The 22,515-nt window shown below is 38.5% G+C and overlaps 1 protein-coding gene across 42 annotated transcripts in view; it reads right to left on the bottom strand.

Annotated features, from left to right (window-relative positions):
- The window catches only part of Nuak (Nuak family kinase 1), a 180,587-nt gene that overhangs the window by 78,028 nt on the left and 80,044 nt on the right, over positions 1 to 22,515 (bottom strand). For 41 of the 42 annotated variants that reach the window (XM_073961409.1, XM_073961417.1, XM_073961431.1 and 38 more), the window contains 5 exons: positions 7,572 to 7,747; positions 7,287 to 7,486; positions 6,992 to 7,209; positions 6,323 to 6,920; positions 4,372 to 5,607 (listed from right to left, as the gene is read on the bottom strand). In XM_073961409.1, coding sequence (XP_073817510.1) covers positions 4,372 to 5,607; positions 6,323 to 6,920; positions 6,992 to 7,209; positions 7,287 to 7,486; positions 7,572 to 7,720 — 2,401 coding nt within the window. In that variant the 5' untranslated portion in view covers positions 7,721 to 7,747. Of the gene's footprint in view, positions 1 to 4,371; positions 5,680 to 6,322; positions 6,921 to 6,991; positions 7,210 to 7,286; positions 7,487 to 7,571; positions 7,748 to 22,515 lie in introns of those variants that run through there. The other variant, XM_073961424.1, reaches the window with a different exon arrangement.

Here is a 22,515-nt window from a genome sequence, read left to right as displayed (position 1 = left end):
CAGCGGGTTCTCCCGTCCGATTGACCCGGAACCACACAACATCCGTGTTCCGACACCAGCGACCTCAGTGTACATATTTTTATTTGTATAGTTTTTCTGTATTGGGAGCAGCATGTCCCGGAATGCCTGCTCCGGATTCTTTTGGTCCGTGGCGGGACGAAGGAGAACCCAGGACCAATATATTTGTGCTCGTGTAGGCAGTGGGTGTATGTTAGGGGTTGATCTAGACTTGTCCATTGGAGGGACTATGCTGCTGCATGCTGAGTGAGCACAACCCCCAGTTAGTCGTCGTAGTCATCACAATACGGGACACCCCGCATTCCTCCAACAGCAGCCGTTGTTCCAATCCCTGAAAATGCATAATTTTTTGCAATTTAATTGCAATGGACTCCGAGGTAAGGTCGAGGAAATAGTGGGCTTCATGAGTCGGAAGAATATCATGGTCGCGGCAGGAAACCAATCGCAACAACAACTGTAGCTTACAGCGTTGTGATGTTTACAACGTACTGAGGAAGGATCAAACCAGGAGTGGAGGTCGAGGATTATCATTCCTATTGCACCTATTGACCCGTACATGGTATGTATGGTAATAGAAGTGAGGCGTGGAACTGCCGATGTAGAGTGTCTAACGTACACATCCCGCCGAGAAATAGCTGTACTCTATGTTATAGGCCCGAGCCATCGCCAGTGATCCCATGGTCAGGAAGTTGACACTGGAACATAACAGCTTTGTCGGTGCGCATTAGCGGAACAAGTGGCTAAACCTTCTGAAGAGTTGCAACATTGGGGCCAGAATAAGCGAATTGTGGGCAACGGTTAAATCACTCAACATTAGCCCGCTTTGGGAAGGTTATAACCTGGTCCCCCAATATAATGCTTATCATGAGTTGTGGTCTTCGGTGCTTGGGAACGACCAGAGGTAAAGCGCTAGCTGAGCAGATTGATAGATCTGCGTTTTGCACGGTCAAAGAGGTCGCTCCTACCATAATTAGAGGAGAGTCTCACAGTTCGCCAGATATAACAATCGTACCACCTGGTCTGACAAATGACGTCACCTTGAAACCCATTGTTTCTCTTGGGTCAGACCATCTCCACATAATTGTCTCCATTAGCAGACCGCCCTATTTCTTCGCCTCTGAACGCCGCACTTTCATCAATCATGAGAGACCTAATTGACCGAGTGTCAGAGAGTTCACAAATGACCGCTTCAGATGACTTCCCAACCCTTCTGAATCATCGAGCCAACACCAGTTATCCCATGGTCAGGAAGTTGACACAGGAACTTAACAGCTTGGTCGGTGAGCTTTAGTGGAACAAGTGGCTAAAGCATCTGAAGAGTTGCAACATTGGAGCCGGAATAAGTGAATTGTGGGCAAGGGTTAAATCACTCTCGAACACTGGGAAGAAGAATGCAGGTTGGCCAATGTTACGCTGGCTTATCACAAATCATTGGCAAGCTAATTGGACTAGTTTCAGAGTGTTCATTAATTATGGCTTCAGAGAAGTGCCCAAACCTTCTGATGTTGGGGTTGCAGAAAAAGGACGTCTCGTGACATCATCATACCGCTCGCCATATACCTGCTGGTGGAATACCCGAAGAGAAATCAAATTTTTCAGCAGAGGTGACGGGATTAGCAAATGTGACCTAAGAGTCAGTGAGCTGAAAGTTAAACCGTTGGTCGTTGAGGACAAGGAGAAAAAGTGGCTAAATCATCTGAAGAGTTGCAACTTTGGAGCTGTAATATGTGATTTTTTGGCAACGGTTAAGTCACTCTCGAACCCTGGGAAGAAGAACACTAGGACCTCAGTAACGTTTGGCGACGTTATGCTGACTGATCCGAAGTGGCGATCAAGTTATTTTCTGTCGAGCGCCCCGATAGTGGCAGGGCGAAGAGAAGAGTATTACGTCGCATCATCTCTCTTCCTGCCGAGGATGAACCACACATTTTACAATGGATGGATGGCGAATGCCATCAGGAATACTAAATCACCCAAAGCTTTGGGCCCTGATGGAATCTCTATGGTAATGCTAAAGCAGCTGGATGAAGTATCTCACTAAAATTCTCAACTTGTAGCTAGCTACCCTCTTTGTTCCCGAAGTCTGGAAAATTAGCAGGGTGGTGCCGCTACTGAAGCCAGGCAAGGATGCCAGCAGAAGTGCATCGTACAGGCCGATTTCGCTTTTGTCGCCCGTAGCAAAGACCCTTGAGGCCTTCGTCCTCCCCAGTGTCAGAAATAGCTATTCAGTTGCCGATCGTCAGCATGGATTCGGTAAGCAGCACAGCAAGACAATAGCGCTGCACGCCATCTCCACATATATCTGTAAAGGACTCAACCAGAGACGGCCGTGCGATAGAACAGTGATGGTGGCGCTTGACTTATCAAAAGCCTTTGATACAGTCAGGCACTCCACGCTGTTTGAGGACATTGAGCAGACAACCCTCCGGCCAAGCTTGAAACGTTGGATAGTCAACTATATGTGTGGACGCCAGTCGTACGTGGAATAAGAAGTCCAAACCCCGTAGAGTGAAACAGGGAGTTCCCCAAGGTGGGGTGATATCTCCGGAACTGTTTAACCTATTCCTCTCCTGTATTCCACCCCCTCCAGACGGCATTGAGATCGTGACGTATGCGGATGATTGCACGATCCTGGCGTGGGGTACCTATCCTGATGACATCTGTGAGAGACTGAACAACTATTTAACCGATCTTACCACCTTTTTCCATTCGAGGAATATGCAGATTTCCCCCACTAAATCTACAGCCACTCTGTTCACCACATGGACAGCGCAGTTTGGACGTGAGTTGAATGTCGTGGTCGACGGTTGCAGAATTCCGACCACAAACTGCCCTTAAATTTTAGGGGTGACATTCGACACTACATTCAGGTCGTGCGCACACGCCAAAGCTATCTGCGACAAGTTGAAAAGTAGGAACAAGGTCCTCAAGTCCCTGGCCGGCAGCACTTGGGGTGCAGATAAAGAAACCTTGTTGGCCACGTATAACGCGATAGGTCGGTCTGTGGTAAGCTATGCGGCTCCAGTCTGGTCCCCGAGATTGTGTGATTCGAACTGGAAAAAGATTCAAACTTGCCAGAATGCCGCCCTGAGAACAGCGACAGGGTGCCTCCTCAAATCTTCAGTGGACCATCTACATGAGGAGGCAAAAATTCTTCCTGTAAAGCAACACAATGAGATGCTTTCGTTGCAGTACCTGCTTGGATGTTATGGTGTGAGCCATCCCAATCACCATCTTGTGGGTAGGCCCGGCCCATTCAGGGAGATCAGGAAGGATATCCATGCTCTAGAGGGAGAGGTCCAACGATACAGGAGAGAACCCCTAGATCAACAAGCAGGATTGAATAGCATTCACACGGACGCAGTTGCCAAGGCCTTAAGCAATTATAGTGTGAATAAAGTACTCGGAGTACATCCTCCATCTATCGCAGCTGAGGAGCGTCAGCTGCCACGACAAACCAGAGTAGTTTTGGCTCAACTACGCTCGGGATATTGCAGTCGCCTAAATTCGTATTGGGCGGAAATCGATCGCGCCGTGCAAGACATATGCCCAGTATGCGGCATGTGTCCACACGACACACAACACCTTTTTAACTGCCCCGCGAAACCTACCCATCTAACTCCAGTGGATCTGTGGCTACATCCCATCGAATCAGCCACTTTTCTGGAACTGGAGACAGACCCAGAGCCAGATTGAACAGAGGAACGAACAAATAAACATAACAAAAACACAGTTACAACAACAACAACCTTTTCGAATGTCTCCACCACATAAGTTCAAAATGTTTGCAAGATTCAGAAAAGTCCTCAACATTACTGAAGTAAACATTTTAATGATGCCTTGACATCCTTCTGAGTGGCAGACAGGTATGCTAACCATTGCGACAAGTTGGCTGTCGCCTTTCTACATTTGCCGTATTTGAAAATCTATGATACTGATACAAGTAGATCGGGACAAGTATTACTCTACAGGGAAGACAATTGTGCATATCATTATTCAGATCAATTTTACGGTATTTTGGTATCTTAGATTGTTACCACCTAGAACCAAACTAACAAATGCTTAACCAGTTATTGTGGAAGTTAAATAAAATGGTCACTGAGGAATGAACTCGATCCCTAGCTGCTAAAGGGGAAAAACATCGAGGCCATTTATCCTCAAAATCGAGAAAATAACTTAAAAAACATATCCAACACATGCCATGGAATATATAGAAGAAAAAAATAACAAATATTGTTGCATAGGTGGGCGGAGCATTATACTAAACTAACAATAGGTAGGGTTGGTTGGAAGGGATATTGAAATAAAAAGAAAAAAATATAACGAAAAAATCCATTTAATGTTAAAACTTACCTGGTTGTATAGCATTTCCAATTATGGTACGAGCAGTTTTCAATTTTTGTTCACGTTCTACAGCTGGTACAGCACCGCTAACTAGTGGTGTTTCATATACACCAGCACCCGCTTCCGGTTTGGCACATAAATTATTAACCTCCTTCGATGATTCCGATTGGGCTTGACGTATCAAAGCTATTGAATTTTCCATTGATTTGCGGGCATCCTCAAGCGAAAATGATGATACCGAAGCTTTCGAGTCACTAGCCTCAACATTTGATGACTCTTCATTGGGTTCCATTAGTTCTTCAGTGGCTGAAGCTTGTTCGGCTTCAGCTGCTGCTGCCGCCGCTGCAGCTGCAACTTCTTCCAGGGCGCGACGTTCACCAGCTGTTAGTTGTTGACCAGGGCCGGTGGCTGGTGTAGAGGCCTTACGTTCATACTCTTTTTTATAATTACCCACACTAACACCGGGTATAACCACTTTCTTTGGTCTTTCAGCACCTTGTCCGGCGTTCATGGCTTGGAATTTTTCTGCCGTCTCCATAATACGTGATTTCCGACGTTCATTGTTGAATTTATTCAAAGGAGATTCATCCTGTAAACTGCATTTACGTACAAATGGCTTGGTGGGGGCCGGTTCTGTTCCAGCTTTCGTTTTATTAGTCTCTGAGGCTTTGGCACTTTCTTCGGCATCAATTTTACCAATGACATTAACCAAATCGGCGGTCTTGTGCTTGTTGACAAATTTCTTAATGACTTTGGTGGCACCTTTTGTCTTGTCGGGATCCTCTTCATTGGCATCCAGCTTGGTGCTGGTCAATTGACGCACCAATTCTTTTTCAGGAGAGAATCTTTCGCTTGGCATAGAGGAGGGTGTTGGTTCTTGTATCAATTGTTCACATATGTCACCAACTGCTTGTATGTCCTTTACAGAGAAATTGCGTGAGGCATTTACGGCCTTAACGTCAGCCGCTGATGGTAATTGTTCGTCAGCTGCCGCCGCCGCCGCTGCTGCTATTTCCTCTGTTTCCATTGGTGTAGGTTCTTCCTCAACAATGGTTGCTGTCGCTGACTGTTCAACTCCACCAGCTAAGGTGTGGGTGCTGCCGGGCTTTTCCTTTTTCTTCAGAGCAACACCGGTGGCATTTTCTGTTGAAACGGTATTTTCAAGTTTACGTTTTGTCTGTATTGGACTTTGTGCAGGTGTAATGGTACGTGTAGGAGATGGCATAAGCGCTGCCTCACCACCAGCTATAAAAGAGAGTGGGCAAAAATAAAACGAGGGGTCAAATGAGTTATGTTAAAATGTCGGATTTTAGTTCACTTAAATGTGCGGCGGGAAAGGAGAAATTTTATAAAAGAAAATTACAAAAGTAGTTGTTATAGAGAGGGGAATGATAGAAGGAGAGGATTTTCAAGGAGTAGAGGGTTTACGAGAGGATTGGGTGGTATTGGTGTTTTTTGGTGGGTGTGGGATGAGAACAAAAAATAACATCAACACCAAATTTAGAGAAATAGTCAATTTGAAGTACATAGTAGGTATGTCAAGAATAACACAAGAACAACAATAACAATAAGGATAATTTACAATAGAGATATAGAAATGGAAAGAAGGAGAGATTTTTGTTGTCTACATTGTTAACCTATGCCATTTTCAGATTTAAACTAATTTATTTTTATCCATTTTCCTTGAGGGAAAATATATACAATGTTGGTGCACAAAATTGTAGAATTGGGCTCGACTTCTTAAGGAAAGTCGTCGGATAATTTATAACATCTGAAAATGGCATATTGGCAACAACCTCATTCGGTATTTTTTTGCAAACGAATTTGTTAGAGTTGTTACAACAATATTTGTTCTGTTTTAAGTAGCCCAACGTATTTTCAAACAATCATCGGGCTAATTGTAACTCAAACGAATTCCTTCGCCCATAATTCTAAATTAAAAACCTTTCCGACAACTTACCAGCTACCATATCCAATATTCTACGTTCAGCTTCCGTAGTAGTTGTGGGTGGTCCAATTTCACGTATTGAACCGACTGAATGACTGCGTGGTATGGCACCACCTTTAGCACCACCAGCGGCGTCTGCTGCCGATGGTACAACCAACTGTTCAGCTGTAACAGCTGCCGGTGTCAGCGATAACAAAACATCTAAACGCACAGGTGTTTGATTGGCCAAATCTTCAGCCAACTCTAAACATGAGACATTATCATTTTCATTTACCCACCAATGGGAGCAAATTTGTTCGATATTGGCACGTTTGCGGGGACATACAGTTAACATTTCACGTATCAGTGAAGAGGCACGCGAAGGCTTTTTAGGTTCATAATAATCGCCTTGGCTAATTTGTTTGACAAGTCTTTTAAAATTGGAACCATCAAATGGCATAGAACCATAGACTAGAGTATAGAGTAGCACACCCAGGGACCAACAATCGACCTCGGGTCCATGATACGGTGTACCCTCGACTATTTCAGGTGATGCATACAGGGGAGAGCCACAGAATGTGGCCAACAGACGTTGATCGTCAAAGACATTTGACAGACCAAAATCGGCAATCTGAAAGAAAAGGCAAAAAACAGACAATGTCAGTAATAATTTGAATGTATATTTTGTTGATGTGGGCTCACCTTTGCATTGCCATGTTCATCTAATAAAATATTTTCTAATTTCAAATCTCGATGGCAAATTTTGTGTTTGTGACAATAGTAAACAGCTGTGGCCACTTGGCGAAATATTCGTCGGGCCTCTTCCTCACTTAGCACCTTGCGTTCCGACAAATAATCATAAAGTTCACCGCCAGCGGCGAATTCCATTACCAGAACCATTTTTTCACGATTTTCAAATACTAAAAAGAAAAAAAGAAGGAAATTCAAACATTAACCCTCAATTCAAATGAGACTCATCCAAGTCAAGCTAACTCACCTTCATAAATATGTATTATATTTGGATGCTGTACAGAACTCATAATCTGTACCTCTCTTCGTATTCTCACTAAATCCGATTCAGCTTCTATTTTACATTTCTTAATGGTTTTAATAGCAACCTCTTGTCCAGTCTCTTTGTTAATACCCAATTGCACCTTGCCATAGGTACCCTGACCTAATTTCTTAATTATATCGAATCTAAACGGGCGAATGGAAAGTGAACATTATTTTTTAAGATGTTTTACAGACGGAGAAATGTGATTTTAGTTGCTCGTTCACTCACCTCTGTCTCAACTTTTTTCTGTGATTATTCATTTTAACATCGCCCGTATTGGCAATGCCACTCATTATATTGTCGATTTTGTCTTGTGGAATTCCCGAAGGATGGGGCACACTATTTGTGCCCCCCGTATCTTGATTACCTATAACCATTTTTGTGCTGCTTAACTAATGCTGAAACTGAAATAAAAGAAGAAGACAAAACAACGATTAGAATTTATTGAATCAAAGTTCTGTACCGTATAAAATTTTAAAAATTACAATGTGTTGCAATTTTATATTACATCCAATAATTATATTATTTGACATCAGGAAGTAAGTCCGTTTCATAATAATATTTAAGCGATTATTGAGCCAAGCATTTTGTTTATAACACTGTGATACACAAGAATTATCCAGGGGTTTTTTATTTTTCTTCGCAAATGTCAGTTGCCATAACAGTACTAAAGAAATGTCAATTGCAGCGCAGCACAAGTGGTAACAATGCATAAATTTGGTAAATATTACGCAATGTGATGCGTGGTGTTGCATTTATGAACCCGAGACGATCTCTATAAAAAACATACTGCATTTATGAAGTCAAGACGATGTCACGTGACGCATCACGTTGCTTTTGTGCAGTCAGCCATAATAACACTGTGCTACAGTGAAAATTTGCAGGGCTTCTGATGCATAAATTCGGTATTGTGGGAGTCCATGGAAGACTAAAATACCTTTGGTTTTTTTGGGTCACTTCGTTTTTTGATTTTATAACGGAAAATGTAGTGAAAGACGGGGTTTCTTGGATTTGCAACTTAAAACGGACATAACTTCTTTTTTCCACAACGGACTTTTACAGCTTATTTTTTTATTTAAAATGTGAAAACTATGTCTTTCGAACAAGCCATAATTTTTAAAAATCGGGTAACAAATGGTTAAGTTATAGTGATTTAAGTGTGACAAAAACGCATTAAAAAAAACAGGAAAATGGTTTTCCTCGTGCTCTAGGCTGCGTAGAAGACACCAAACTGCGTAATTATTTACTTTAGTTAGCTTTACAAAATGGGGAAAAACAATGAAATCGGTTGAAAAATGAGTGAGTTATGCCATCTTTAGTGTTTTAACTTTTTGGTTTTTCCTTTATAAAAGATTGGTACCTTGTGCGTGATAGACAAATTCTAATTCCAATCATACGCACTAAGGTACCAACTTTTGACCTAAAAATACAAGGTTTAAAAATATCCTCCACATTCACAGGAAAATAATCGGACATGAAAGCGACCGCTATTTTAATACACCGAGTGAAATCTTAGCACATTTTAACAGCAACATACAAATATAAAGCCTCAATGTCTATGACAGTGTTTTCCCGCGAAAACAGGTATGAAGAGCTTGAGCTGGTCTAATTATATTAGAAAATTACAGAGTTAAGAACAGTCGCGGGGATCGAAATAAGAAAACACATAAAATTCAAAGCCCAAAGGGTGTGTTCAATTTAACAAATGTGCTAAGATTTCCCACAGTGTGTGAAAATAGCGAAAGTTTTCATATCAGATTACCTTCCTCTGAATGTGGAGCCTATTTTCAAACCTTTAAAAGCAGACTTGTTCGCGGAAAAGTCCTTTTTTGAACAAAACATCAAGGTTTTTATAAGAAATTTTGACGTTTTTTATAATTTGTTGAAAATGTTTCATCTTATCAGCATCCGAAGCACTCGATTGTATCCGTCCATGTCGTCTGAGTCATATTCTTTCATATTGTGAAGAAATATGACATAACTGCGCGACTCCTATTGATATTCCGAGATGTTTAAATTATCTGTCAATTTAAGCCTTTTTATACCCTCAGCCTTTAGGCTAAAGAGGGTATTTACACTTTGATACGACCAAAAATGTGCCTCATCGAAATAATGGTTTTAGACCCCAAGTATGTTTGTACGATATCCGTTTCAGACAATTTTGAGTCGATCTAGCAATGTCCGTCCGTCTGTCTGGCTGGTTGCTGCGCACGATAACTCTCGAACGGATCAATCGATTCGGTTCAAATTTTGGGTATCGAAATATTTTGTCCACATTTGATTTAAGTTCGAAGATGGGCCATATCGGTCCACTCCTTCAGGTACCTCCCCCACAAAAGTTCAAAAATGTTCGGAAAATTTGTGCGCACGATAACTCTTGAAGGGAGTAACCGAATTAGTCCATACTTTGCACATCGTGACATTTCTACCAGACATAGATGAGGTTCCAATATGGACCCTATTGGTTCACTCTTTCGGGTACCTCCCACACAAAATTTTGCTTAAGTGCAGTTTAAGGCCTGCTCTCGAATCGCTTTGATTTTTGTTGCAGCCACTTGTATTCACTACCCCCATTACGACGATATAATTTTCTTAATATCTCCTCAGAAATCAGCACGAAAACTGCAAACAACCCATATAATACCATGTCTCGTAGTTGGAGTGCACGATAACTCTCGAACGGATCAACATATTTGGTTAAAATTTTGGTTCTTTCAATATTTTGTCCAAACTTAGTTTAAATTCGAAGATAGACCATATCGGTCCACTGCTTCCGGTACCTCCCCCACAAAGGTTCAAAATTTTTCGCCAAGATTGTGGGCATGACAACTCTAGGAGAGAATAACCGAATTGAGTCAAACTTTGCTATTGGTAATATTACTTTCAGGCATAGATCGAGTTCTAATATGGAGTATATCGGTCCACTCATTTGAGTACCTCCCACACAAAATTTGGAAAAAGTATAGTTTAACAACTCCTCTCTGATCTTATTAATTTGTGACGCAGCAGGTTGCACTTGCGGCCCCTGTTACGACGTTGTAATTTTTTTCGTGGGAAAGTCCATACTTCCTGAGATAATGACCCAAAAAGGTCCAGAAAATCCAACCGGCACCACCTAAACTGGCTAATGTGCAAAATAACCCTTTAAGAGAGAAATCGATTTAGCTCAAACTTTGTAAATTGAAAAGTAAAATTGTAATATATTTAAATTCAGAAAATTAAGTACAACATATTTAATTATATAGTCTGTAAGGAAAATATCCATAGACTAATAAAGAAAAAAAAAAATTCCTACAGATTTGTATTAGGTCCGAATATGTACTACATCGGATCACTCCTATGGGTACACCCTACCCAAAGTTTGGAAAAAATTCACTCGTCTTGGATCATTCTGAATTTTGTTGCAACATGTAGTTTTTTGCGGCCCTTTCCATCCTGGAAAATTTTCCCAAGAGCTAAAAAACCTACAGAAGCATTGTGTTAACTTTTTTTCTTCGGGTACGTGGCTGAGGGTATATCTCTGTCGGCTCAGCTGACTGATACTTTCTTACTTGTTGCAAGTATTTTTGTTCCTTTTTCCTTTCTGGCACCGCCGCAATCTGTAATACAAAAGGGTATGTCAAAATCGTGCGTTAACGCAAATATCTTGCGCTAAAAAAATACCAAACGCAAACGCATCGCAATACAGAGTAACCCCCCAGGTTCAAATATGGACTATATTTGTCCGCTCCTTCGGGTTCCTCCCACACAAAATTTTCGATAAATTCACTTTAAGACCTGCTTTCGAATCAATTTGATTTTTGTTGAAACAACATGCATTCGCTGCCTCAATTACGGCAGTAAACGTTTTTTCAGGGGCAAGTCCATACTTCATGAGAAAACAGCTCGAAAGTTGTAAAAAACCCCTATTGCACCATATGTGGTGGCTGGAGAGCTCGAACCGAATATAGCTATATAATGTTTTTTGGCAGGCCCTATCTATCGATATCCCCGCAAACTTTTGAGCTTTAATCCTATCCATACTTTTGTCGGTGCATACGATCAAAATTTTGAAAACCCCCCTAAATACATAAGTTTTTTTTTTTTTTTTTGGGAAAAAAGTATTCCATTTCACAGGCTAAGGGTATATCTCTGTCGGCAAAGCCAACTGATACTTTTTTACTTGTTTTTGTCCTTTACTCATATATAGGAATAGGAAGTTACTTTTCCAAAACACAATTCGTAACGTACTGACATCAAACGAATTTGTTTCCATCAGAATATATCGTCACTTTGATGACATCACACAAATACAGAAACCTCAGGAAGAGCGATATGATGACCTTTTCAAAATTCTTGGAATAGTATGGCATTGTTGTTGTTTTAATATTTTAAAACAACGAATTTATTAGTGGAGAATATTTGGCATTGTTCGCTAAGGGGTAAGGCAGGGAAGATTATAGTTTCGAGTATCGCCACACAATATCACCAGTTCCTTTGTTTTTTGGTTGCGAATATTCTCCGCCGGTGTTATTTCTTAATAACTTTTTCACGAAAAAATCCGTCAAATGATTGAGACTCTCAAAAAAACAATTTGTTACTGTAGCAAAAAAAAAACATCTGATATGTATTGACGAACATATTTGTTATAAAATTTCGACATTATATGCCCACAAATATGGCATGCCCTTTGTGGTTCTGATGTTTTTAAACCCCAGTCTTTAGGCTACAGAGGGTATGTACACTTTTATATGATGAAAATGTGTCTCATTGAAAAAAATGGTTTTAAACCCGAAGTACGTTTGGACGAAATCCGTTTCAAACAATTTGGAGCATTTAGCCATGGCCGTGCGTCCGTCTGTCCGTGTGGCTGGAGCCATATCAAACGATTTGGTCCAAAATTGCATTCTCGTAATATTTTGTCCAAACGTAGATCAAATTCATACATGGGCCATATCGATCCACTTCTATCGATCCACATGTTTGCGTTGGAAATAAAAATTGATTGCGTTTTGTATGCGGCATAGAAACTAAAAACGTGATTTTTTGAAATGGCATTTTGTGTGACATCAATCACGATCGATTTTACTTTAAAAAAATTTGTCCGTTTTATGACCAAAACACTTCAGTTTTTATACCAAAAATTGAAATTCTTTATGTTCTAAATAGGCCCACAAAAATATATGACGATCGGTTCATTAGTTTTCGAGCTAGAGTTGGCACCGAAAAATATATAATATATAATAATTGTTCCACAAACATTCCGGATGGGACTTCTCGCATATCAATGAGTGCACCCCGATTCTCATTAGCTCAATGATATGGAACCTACTATTTACCGCGGAGTCCGAACGGCGTGTCTTAAGACACCACTTGTAGGGAAGTTTTACGTAACTGAAATACTCAGGAAATGTTACCAAAAGTACTGAGGGGTATTTTGCCACCGTTGAAAATTTTTGATGTTGCCTGGGCGGGGTATCGAACACACGACCTGGCCGGGGAATCGAACCCACGATGTAAGGCGGGTGTGTATACCATTGCACAACGGTGGCACCCAAAATAATTTAATATACACAGGGTTTTGTAGACGGCCATTTGTCACAAAACTACTTAATATTTTTCAACAAAAATATTCAAATGAACAAAAAATCGACCAAAAAAAGTTTTTCTCCTTGGAAAAAATGCATGAAAAGTGTTTTTATTGGGCTTTCCAACTGAGGATAACCCCTTAAGGGCCGCTTCATCGTTTGTAATTTTTTCCGAAAGTAATTCTTGTGATATGTTTTTCATAGGAAATCCATGCTTCCTTATTGGAAGTTCTGCTGGCCTCGCTTAATAACCAGATTACAATATTTGAATACATAATTTCAAAAAATTAAAATTGGGCCATAAACCTATTGCAATAATATTTGGCAATTAACACCAAGACATTTGGTATGAATATTTCAAGCTCTGGATACTCTCTGAGGTATTCACAAATTGGAAATTGATATAGCTAATCATCTTTTTCGCTGTTTTTTACAACTATCAATAACATAAAAGGTACAAATTAAAAGTTTAGAGGTCAATTTAATTAAAATTCCCCCAAACAAGAGCTGGGAGAAATGAGATATATTGGCGCCTTTTATAACATCTCCGTTAACCCAACCGTTGGCTATAAGCTCATGAATAAGCGTGAATCATTATACCCTCAGCATTTATGCTAACGAGGGTATATGGGCAAAACTGCCAATTATTTCATATTCCATTTCCAAAAAATTGAATTTTTTCTTTTCGCGCTACATCAACGATTTTTGGTACATAGGTTAAGAAAAAATTCCCCTGTACAAATCCGCTCGCGAGCAAATTTTTGGTTGTTGCGGACAAAAGTTATCGCGGTTTTACTTCTGCTTTTAAGAAAAAATTATTATAAAAACGCTAATTATTTTATTGAGCACAATTGTCACTAAAAAGTTATCACGAAGTGACGTTAATAAGTAGATTGCATAATATTTGTTAAATGTTACTCAGCATTCGCGGAATTTACAAAAAATTGACAAAATTTTAAATGTAATCCGAATTTTTTGAAAATATAGGTCCATTTACCCGTCAAAAATTACAAAAAAGTAACAGTTTTAAAAAAGGACTTCACGGGGAATCGAATGAGACCAAACTTATTATCATCGGGATAGTAGTTAGGATATTATAGCCAAAATAAGCACATATTTGTGTTACAAAAAACAAATTTTGGTGTGGAATAATAGTTTTCACATGCATTCTAGAGTTGAAGATATTGGAAAAATTCTATAGGAGTACTTCTTTTATTTTTCTTTAAACATCCAAGAAAATGGGCGGATTTTGCTTTATCTACATTCACATAGAAGGTTTTCCATTGAGGAAAGTTACCGGGTTGTTGAAATAAATCATTAGACTTCTTAAACGGAAATAGAGTTCAAATAAACCGCTTTAACTTATATGCATTATTAAAATATGTGTACATCGCGTAATTATCAAAATCGTTTTGTCCGCATGTGATTTTCATGTACAGCAAGACCATATCTTTTAATTTGTATATATTTTTCGAAATATAATTTGGACGCTAAGATGTAGCATCGGCTGCATCTTAGCATTAAAAAACCTATAAAACATCGCTAATTTGCGCAAAGTTCATACAATTTCGTTCCGCATCCGGTTTTAGTGTCACCATGAAAATCTGCATCGATATATACCTATTCAAGGCAATCAGTCAAGAACCGTGGATGTAGCATCACACACTATTTTTGAGATAAAATGAATGTAGTTCCCTTATCAGTGAAGTTTTTAAATCTCTGTTTCCGCAAAAAGGCAGATGCTGCACTAGTTTTTTCATAGCAGTGCAAGCGGTCGACAGAATACGCGATAAAATGCGCGATATTTTCAAAAACAGTATTAGGTGATTTTCCTACCTTGGAATTTCTCGTATCTCGCGTTTTAGTAGATGGAATTTCACGAGTATAGATTTATTAGATCCGCAACGTAAAAATCCAAAATTTGCAAACATGCACGAGTAAATCAAATGCCAATTGTACAAATTAGACCCGAAATATATGATTTTTAGAAATTTGTTCGCACAAAATTTTCGTATTTGGATGCAGATTTCTCTGAAGCTGTGGAGGCTACATTCATGACACATATATGAAATAAATCAGAATCGTGAGTTCTTCATTCCAATATATGATTTTTTGAAAAAGCTGTTTGCGGAACGAAATTATAAGAAAATTTCAAAAAACACTTAAAATCTGGCTTCAAAATGTCAGCATGATTTAATGGTAGACGCAGATCAAATTTTGAGAAGTTATACACTAGTGAGATGATCCATATTTAGTTGCCTTCTACTTTTACTTTATCGGGAAAATCGTGAAAAGTGTGGTTTAATCACAAATCGAGAGAAAACAAAAAAAGACACGTTGGCTTCAACCCATTTTTACCCATTTTTTAACATAAATATAGCCACAGCTTCCACGCAAATCAACTTTGAAACCCAATATTTTTTGCCAAGTCTAAAAACATTTCATTTTATCCAAAAGCATTTAAATTGTACAATATACAACCACTATTCGCGAGTTATAAAGGGGTAAACCTTGGCTTCAACGATGTTAAATTTTCAATAATATTGCCCATATACACTTTCATACGGGCAAAATGTGCCTCATCGAAATAATGGTTGTAGACCCCAAGTATGTTTGGACGAAATGTGTTTCAGACAATTTGGAGTCGATTTAGCAATGTCCGTCCGTCTGTCTGTCTGGCTGGCTATGCGCACGATAACTCTCGAACGGATGAACCGATTTGGTCCAAAATTTGGCTTTCGCAATATTTTGTCCAAACTTAGTTTAAGTTCGAAGATGGGTTATATCGGTCCATTCCTTCCGGTACCTCCCCCACAAAAGTTCGAAAATCTTCCGAAAATTTGTTCGCACGGTAACTCTTGATGGAATTAAGCGATTTAGTCCATACTTGGCACATCGTGAAATTTCTACCAGACTTAGATGAGGTTCCAATATGGACTCAATCGGTCCACTCCTTCGGGTACCTCTCACACAAAATTTCGGATAAGTTCAGATTAGGACCTGCTCTCGAATCGCTTTGATTTTTATTGCAACAACATGTGTTCACTGCCCCCATACGAATGTACAAGATTCATCAGGGGCAAGTCCATACTTCCTGAGAAAATAGCTGAAAGATCCAAAAAAAATACTCTATTACACAGTGTGTAGTGATTAGAGCGTAAGATAACTCTCGAACGGATCTGCCGATTCGGTCCAAAATGTGGCCTTCGTAATAATGTGTCCATACATAGTTTAAATTCGAAGATTAGCCATATCGGTCCACTCCTTGAGGTACCTCCCCCACAAAAGCTCAAAAATGTGCGCACGAAAACTCTTGAAGGGAGTGACCGATGTAATCCATACTTTGCACATCCTAATATATCTACCAGATATAGATTTGGTTCGAATATGGACTATATATGCCTACTCCTTCTGGTTTCTTTCTCACAAAAATTTCGGATAAGTTCACTTTAAGACCTGCTCTCGAATCACTTTGATTTTTGTTGAAGCGATTTTCATTCGCTACCTCCATTACGATGGTAAAGGTTTTTTCAGGGGCAAGTTCATATTTCTTGGGAAAACAGCCCGAAAGGTGTAAAAACCCCTATGTCACCATACCTGGCGGTCGGTGAGCACGATTTGGTCCAACATTTGGTCTTCGTCATATTATATCCAAACTTAATTTCATGGGACAATACCGGTCCACAACTTCCGGTACTTCTCCACTAAAGTGCTAGGACGATATCACTTGAATGGGGCAACCCATTTTGTCCAAACTTTAGATCTCCTAATATATTGTCTAAATTTAGTTTAACTTCTAACCCCCTAAGTGTACCTCCCCCACAAAAGTTCAACATTTTTGTCTTAGTGCAGTTAATTCCTAATCCACATTTTTGTCGGCAAGTTTATATGTCCAAAAAGGGCCACAAAATTCTGAAGAGACCTTAAATACATTCGATCTGTCCGTAGGTGAAAGTTTCACTTCACGTTGGCTGAGGGTATATATCTGTCGGCAAAGCCGACTGACACTTTTTTTCTTGTTTTTATTAAATTTTAAACTTGCCATTGTGTCTTTTGTTCTAAAAACAAGATTGCTTCCTTCATATGTTTGTGGGAAATATTAAAATTTCTTTTTTTGCAAGGGAGAGTGTTTTTTTCCAGAGGAAACCACAATTTTAAAGCGTGATACCTACCTACCTGATACCTACTTTTTCAGTTCGGTATAAACTAAGATCTCGCTTTGCGTCGTTAATACGTTCTAAAAAAAGCGACTCAAAGTAAAACAACGCAAAGGGAATTATATTTTCAAAGGATGGATGCAACCGCGGTGCAATGGTATGCACACTCGCCTTGTACGCAGAAGGTCGTGGGTTCGATTCCCCGGCTAGGCAACATCAAATTTTCAATGGTGGCAAAATACCCCTCAGTAATGTGGGCTGAGTATTTCAGCCATGTAAAGCTTCTCCGCAAATGGTGTCTTATGGGACTGTAGGTCCCATATCATTGAGCTAATTGTGGATCAATTATTATTATTATCTTATATACATCACGCTTTCTGAGAGGCCGATCGTCGACCACCGCTGTAACTGCACATTAGGGTGGTTTGAAAAAATCTATGTCGGATTTTTTAGTTTTAATAGATTTTAAGATTGCCAAAGTACAATCATGTGATCAATTGTGGTGGAGTTCTGAGCATGACAATGCTTACATTTATACTGCAATGACAGTTAAATAATAAAACTTGAGCCAAAATACCAAATATTTTCAATGACCTTTGTAGTTTATCGATCCTACCAAGCAAAATGTTCGATGCCAAAGATTCCATTGATCCGTTAAAAAATGTTGAGCTACTTTAAATTATTATAAATTTCCCCTAAAAAAAACTCATTCTGCATTTAAAAAAATACGAGTTCAGTATGGTGCGGATGTGAAGTGCATGAAATGACATGTCTATTGGAAAAATTGTACGATATATCAAGGGATTTTGTGTAGAGCATATCTCGAAAACTATTTAGAAAAATAAGAAAAATGGTTTCACTATCTTAATCAACATTTTGTATTCATTTTTTAAATAAATAAATGGAGAAAGATTTATTGTTGTGTGTCATAAAGAGCTAATATCTGCTATAAGTATCATACCCACTTGATTATTTTCCTATCATTAACAAAGTAGTAGCTGAAAAATAATGCTCAAACATACCTTATATGGTATTAAAATCTGCTGTAATTTGTATTGTATATTGTACCCTCAACCTTTAGTCTAAAGATAAAAATGTACCTCATCAAAATAATAGTCTTACACTTCTCATATGTTTGGACAAAATACACTCACGGTGTGCCTTAACAAATTTAAATGGAAGGTGCTTACACCCAATTTGAACTTCCATATCTCAAAAACGATAAAACCTACGAAAATATCATAAATACCAATCTTGTGGAGAATTTTTACAGCTACAATATTTTCTTTAGGCCTATTCACATAGGACCCGCGGTTTCTAAGCAAAATCGTGAAAACCTTAAGAACCCTTAAAAATGTGAATTTAAACCGCGATTTATTTTAAAATCCCTCCGGCGATTTTTTTTGTTTCTTGATATTTCTCATCTACGAGCATTGTAGTTTCAGAATCAGCAAAAACTTCCGAGGTGTAAGCACCTTCCATTTAAATTTGTTAAAGCACACCGTGCACTTCAAACAATTTGAAGTCGATTTAGCCAGATCGTCCGTCTGTCTGGCTGGCTCGAGCGCTTGATAACTCTCGAACGGATCAACAGATTTAGTCGAAATTTCCAATACAAAGGATCTCGCAATATTTTGTCCATACTTTACGTCATATCGGTCCACTCTTTCGGGCAATTCCCCCACAAGACTTCTAAATGGTTCGCTAGAATGGAAAAATCGATTTGTCCATATCGAGTTCATATACACTCCGGTTCATCTGAATAGAACCAGCCAATATTTGTCTACAAATACCGTTATATCTGACGAAAGGAGAGGAATTGTAAATTATAATTTTGTGGACATGTAGAGTATATAGTAGCCGATATTTTCAATACCTAGCATGTTTCACATATGCGTTACAACGGCACTTTTTACTCGCTTTATGAAAAAATGTCAAAATATTAGCATTTTTTTACCACATCTAACAAAGGATTTGTGTAAATTCTTAAGGTGGTTCTATCCTGGTGAACCATTAAAAAATGCTAATATTTTGGAATTTTTTCATAAAGCGAGTAAAAAGTGCCGTTGTAACGCATATGTGAAACATGTTAGGTATTGAAAATATCGGCTACTATATACTCTACATGTCCACAAAATTATAATTTACAATTCCCCTCCTTTCGTCAGATATAACGGTATTTGTAGACAAATATTGGCTGGTTCTATTCAGATGAACCGGAGTGTATGTATATGCATTATATCGATTCACTTCTTCAGGAACTTCCCAAACAAAATTTGAAATATTCGATTTCACCGAAGCTTTGAACATCAAAAAATTAATTCCAAAGGTATATCAAACACCAAACACCACATCTTCGGATACCTCCCTCACAAAAGTTCAACATAAGTGCAGTTTAAGGGCTATTCGAGGATCCATTGGACATTTTGTTGCAGTCTTGTTTACATCGATATTCTATTTTTCGTGGTTATTCCATGCTTCCTGACATAATGGTACAGAAGCTCTAAATCTTACGGTGACCAACTAAAAAAACGATAACTATCGAAAGGAATGCCTTCAAAATTAGGTCCACTTTGGACTAATGGACTATATCGGTCCATTCTTTAAAGTATCTTCTCCGCAACAGTACAAAACTTTTGCGCTTTTACAGAAGTTAAATTTATGAGTACAACATGAGATTCACTCACATCGCCCACAATCGTGAAGTTATATGTACCAAATGTTTCTATATTTTTGTCAGAAAGCTTATACGTCCAAAAAAGGCCATGCAATTCAGAAACTCCCTGACTACATAATTTTTAGGACAAAGATTTTGGGTTATGTTGCCCGTATTGGCTCTGTCTCAATTTACACAGGCTGAGGATATATCTCTGTCGGCAAACGCGACTGATACTTTTTTATTTGTTTTCCAGAAAATAAATGTTGTGAATTTTCATAAGTTTGCCTCCAACCGTTTACAAGCTATAATCAATTTAAAACTACTTTCGGAAGAAGTGATTCATCTTATTGTATAGTCCTTGAAAGTTTTTAATGCCATAGAGTCTATAAACAACTACTCGTAGATAGAAATAAGCCGGAACAACAACCATTGGGGTATCAGATGGAATTTTTACGACTTAACCTATTTTGTATGGACTTAGCTAAACTTTTGCCGAGCTTTTTTCAGAGATATTTTTCGACCCTGCTTTTGCGGAATCTGTATGGCTTAATGTAATGTAATTACAGGCTTAATTAATGCAATTATCTGAATTTTTTTAGTTGGTTTGGATGGACTCTATCACTTCTGGCAAAATAGTAAATTTTTTGTATTTTTACGACATAAAAGAATATTATTTTCTTACAATAGCCGGAAAAAAGGAGCAGTATACAATATTTGATTGGAAATATTCGACACAAGTCTAATTTGAACTAGCGGATTCCAGTTATACTTCTTCTTGGAGGTACATATTTATTTACATATATTACTTAATGGTATACAAATAACATTAAAAGGTTTTGAGATAGATCTTCTTATCGGATCAATCTTAATAATGAAAGATAGTAGACAACTTTTTAATGGGAATGAAGTTAGTGTGTGATATCTGGATATATACTTTAAAGAAGATGAAAAGGGCGTTATGTTCGGGCCCAACTCTTTGTATCCTCACCGCATTAAAACCCTGTATATCTCACGATACATTCTATTTTCCCAATTCCTGCATGGAGGTTCTTCCACAAAAATGATTTCCAAAGTCCATATTACAGCCTATATTTTTAAAATTTAGGCTAATATCTTCGAAACACTGAAAATCTTTCGGTAGCGAAAACGTGGATCTATATTAGCAATTCTCTCTTTTAGTTTTTGAGTAAATTCTGTTGGAAAATTTTGTTAAAATCTTCAAAAGACCGAACGTGGTCTGATATGGTTCATTTTTAATTCTAACTTTACATGGACTAGTACAATATATGTATATTATACTCTGTTCCAAACTTCAGACTTGTATTTAAAATATTGTGAACTTTCTTTATTGAATTTATATACTTTGTGCTAATATTAAAATAGCTTTACGTAACGCTACACAACATTTGCTAATTCCATGATTGAAGGGATTAACCGATTTGGTCCACACTTTGCACATCACGAAATTTCTACTAGACTTAGGTGAGGTTCCAATATGGACACAATCGGTTCACTCCTTCTGGTACCTCCAACACAAAAGTTCAAAAATGTTCGGAAAATTTGAGAGCACGATAGCTCTTGAAAAGAGTAACCTATTTGGTTCATACTTTGCACATCGTGAAATTTCTATCAGTCTTAGATGAGGTTGAAATATAGACTCAATCGGTCCTCTCCTTTGGGTACCTCCCACACAAAATTTGGGGCAAGTCCATACTTCTTTAGAAAAACAGCCCGAATGGTGGAAAAAAACCCCTATGGCACCATATGTATTGGCTGGAGAGCACGATTATTCAAGAACTGATCAAAATTTGGTCCAAAATTTCGTCATCGTCATATTTTGTCCAAATTAGTTTCAGTTCGAAGATGGGCACTGCAGGTCCACAACTTCCGTTGTTATGATCGATATGTCTTGAACGGGGCAACTGATTTGGTCCAAACTTTGGATCTCCTTATATTTTGACTAAATTTCGCCTAAAATTACCCTTATCGGTCCTCTCCTTAGGGTACCTCCCTCACAAAAGTTCAACATTTGCATTTAGATCCACTTCCATAATGGACTATGTCGTTCCATTCCTTCAAGTACCTTCTGCGCAACACTTTTGAACTCTAATCCTAATCCACATTTTTGTCGGCAAGTTTAAATGTCCAAAAAGGACCACAAAATTCTGCAAATACCCTACATTCGATCTGTCCGTAGATGCAAGTTTCAATTCACATAGGCTGAGGGTATATCTCTGGTGGCAAAGTCGACTGATACTTTTTTACTTGTGAATTTTTGGTTTTACCTTATTAAGGCGAAGGTCATTTCATAGTGATATTTGAATTAATTCTCTTTCGAGTTGAGCTGTTATAACCTAATAGGTACATTGAAAAAATAGGAATCCACCGAAGTCCCACACATTCAACCATTATGCTACGTTTCGCGGGTGGTTAAGTCCGATCATCAGGCATATTAGAATGTTATTTTAGTGGGCTGACGAAGGCTGAGCTTGGAAACTAGCATTTATACCACAAATCATTCGAAAATTGTATATTCGAATTATTTGTTTATTTTAATGTCAGTTATTTAATTCAAAACTTTTGCTATACTTCGACTTCATGTTCATTTTTTAAGGAAACTTCCTACATTTTTAAGTAGATCTTTTTTGTCACCTGGAAGAACATATCTTAAACGGCTTTTGTAATTTTTGTTGGCGAAAAATATTACACCGTTTTTTTTTTTTTTTTTTTTTTTGTAAAAGCGTTTTGCGGTTCCAACGCTAATTTGAAAACGAATTATCTAGTTATCA

The sequence above is a fragment of the Musca autumnalis genome, unplaced genomic scaffold, assembly GCF_047663935.1.
Source record: "Musca autumnalis isolate F117 unplaced genomic scaffold, ASM4766393v1 scaffold_1, whole genome shotgun sequence".
Classification (NCBI taxonomy): domain Eukaryota; kingdom Metazoa; phylum Arthropoda; class Insecta; order Diptera; family Muscidae; genus Musca; species Musca autumnalis.
Note: the sequence above shows the minus strand (reverse complement) of the source record. Positions and strands in the feature narration are given on the sequence as shown.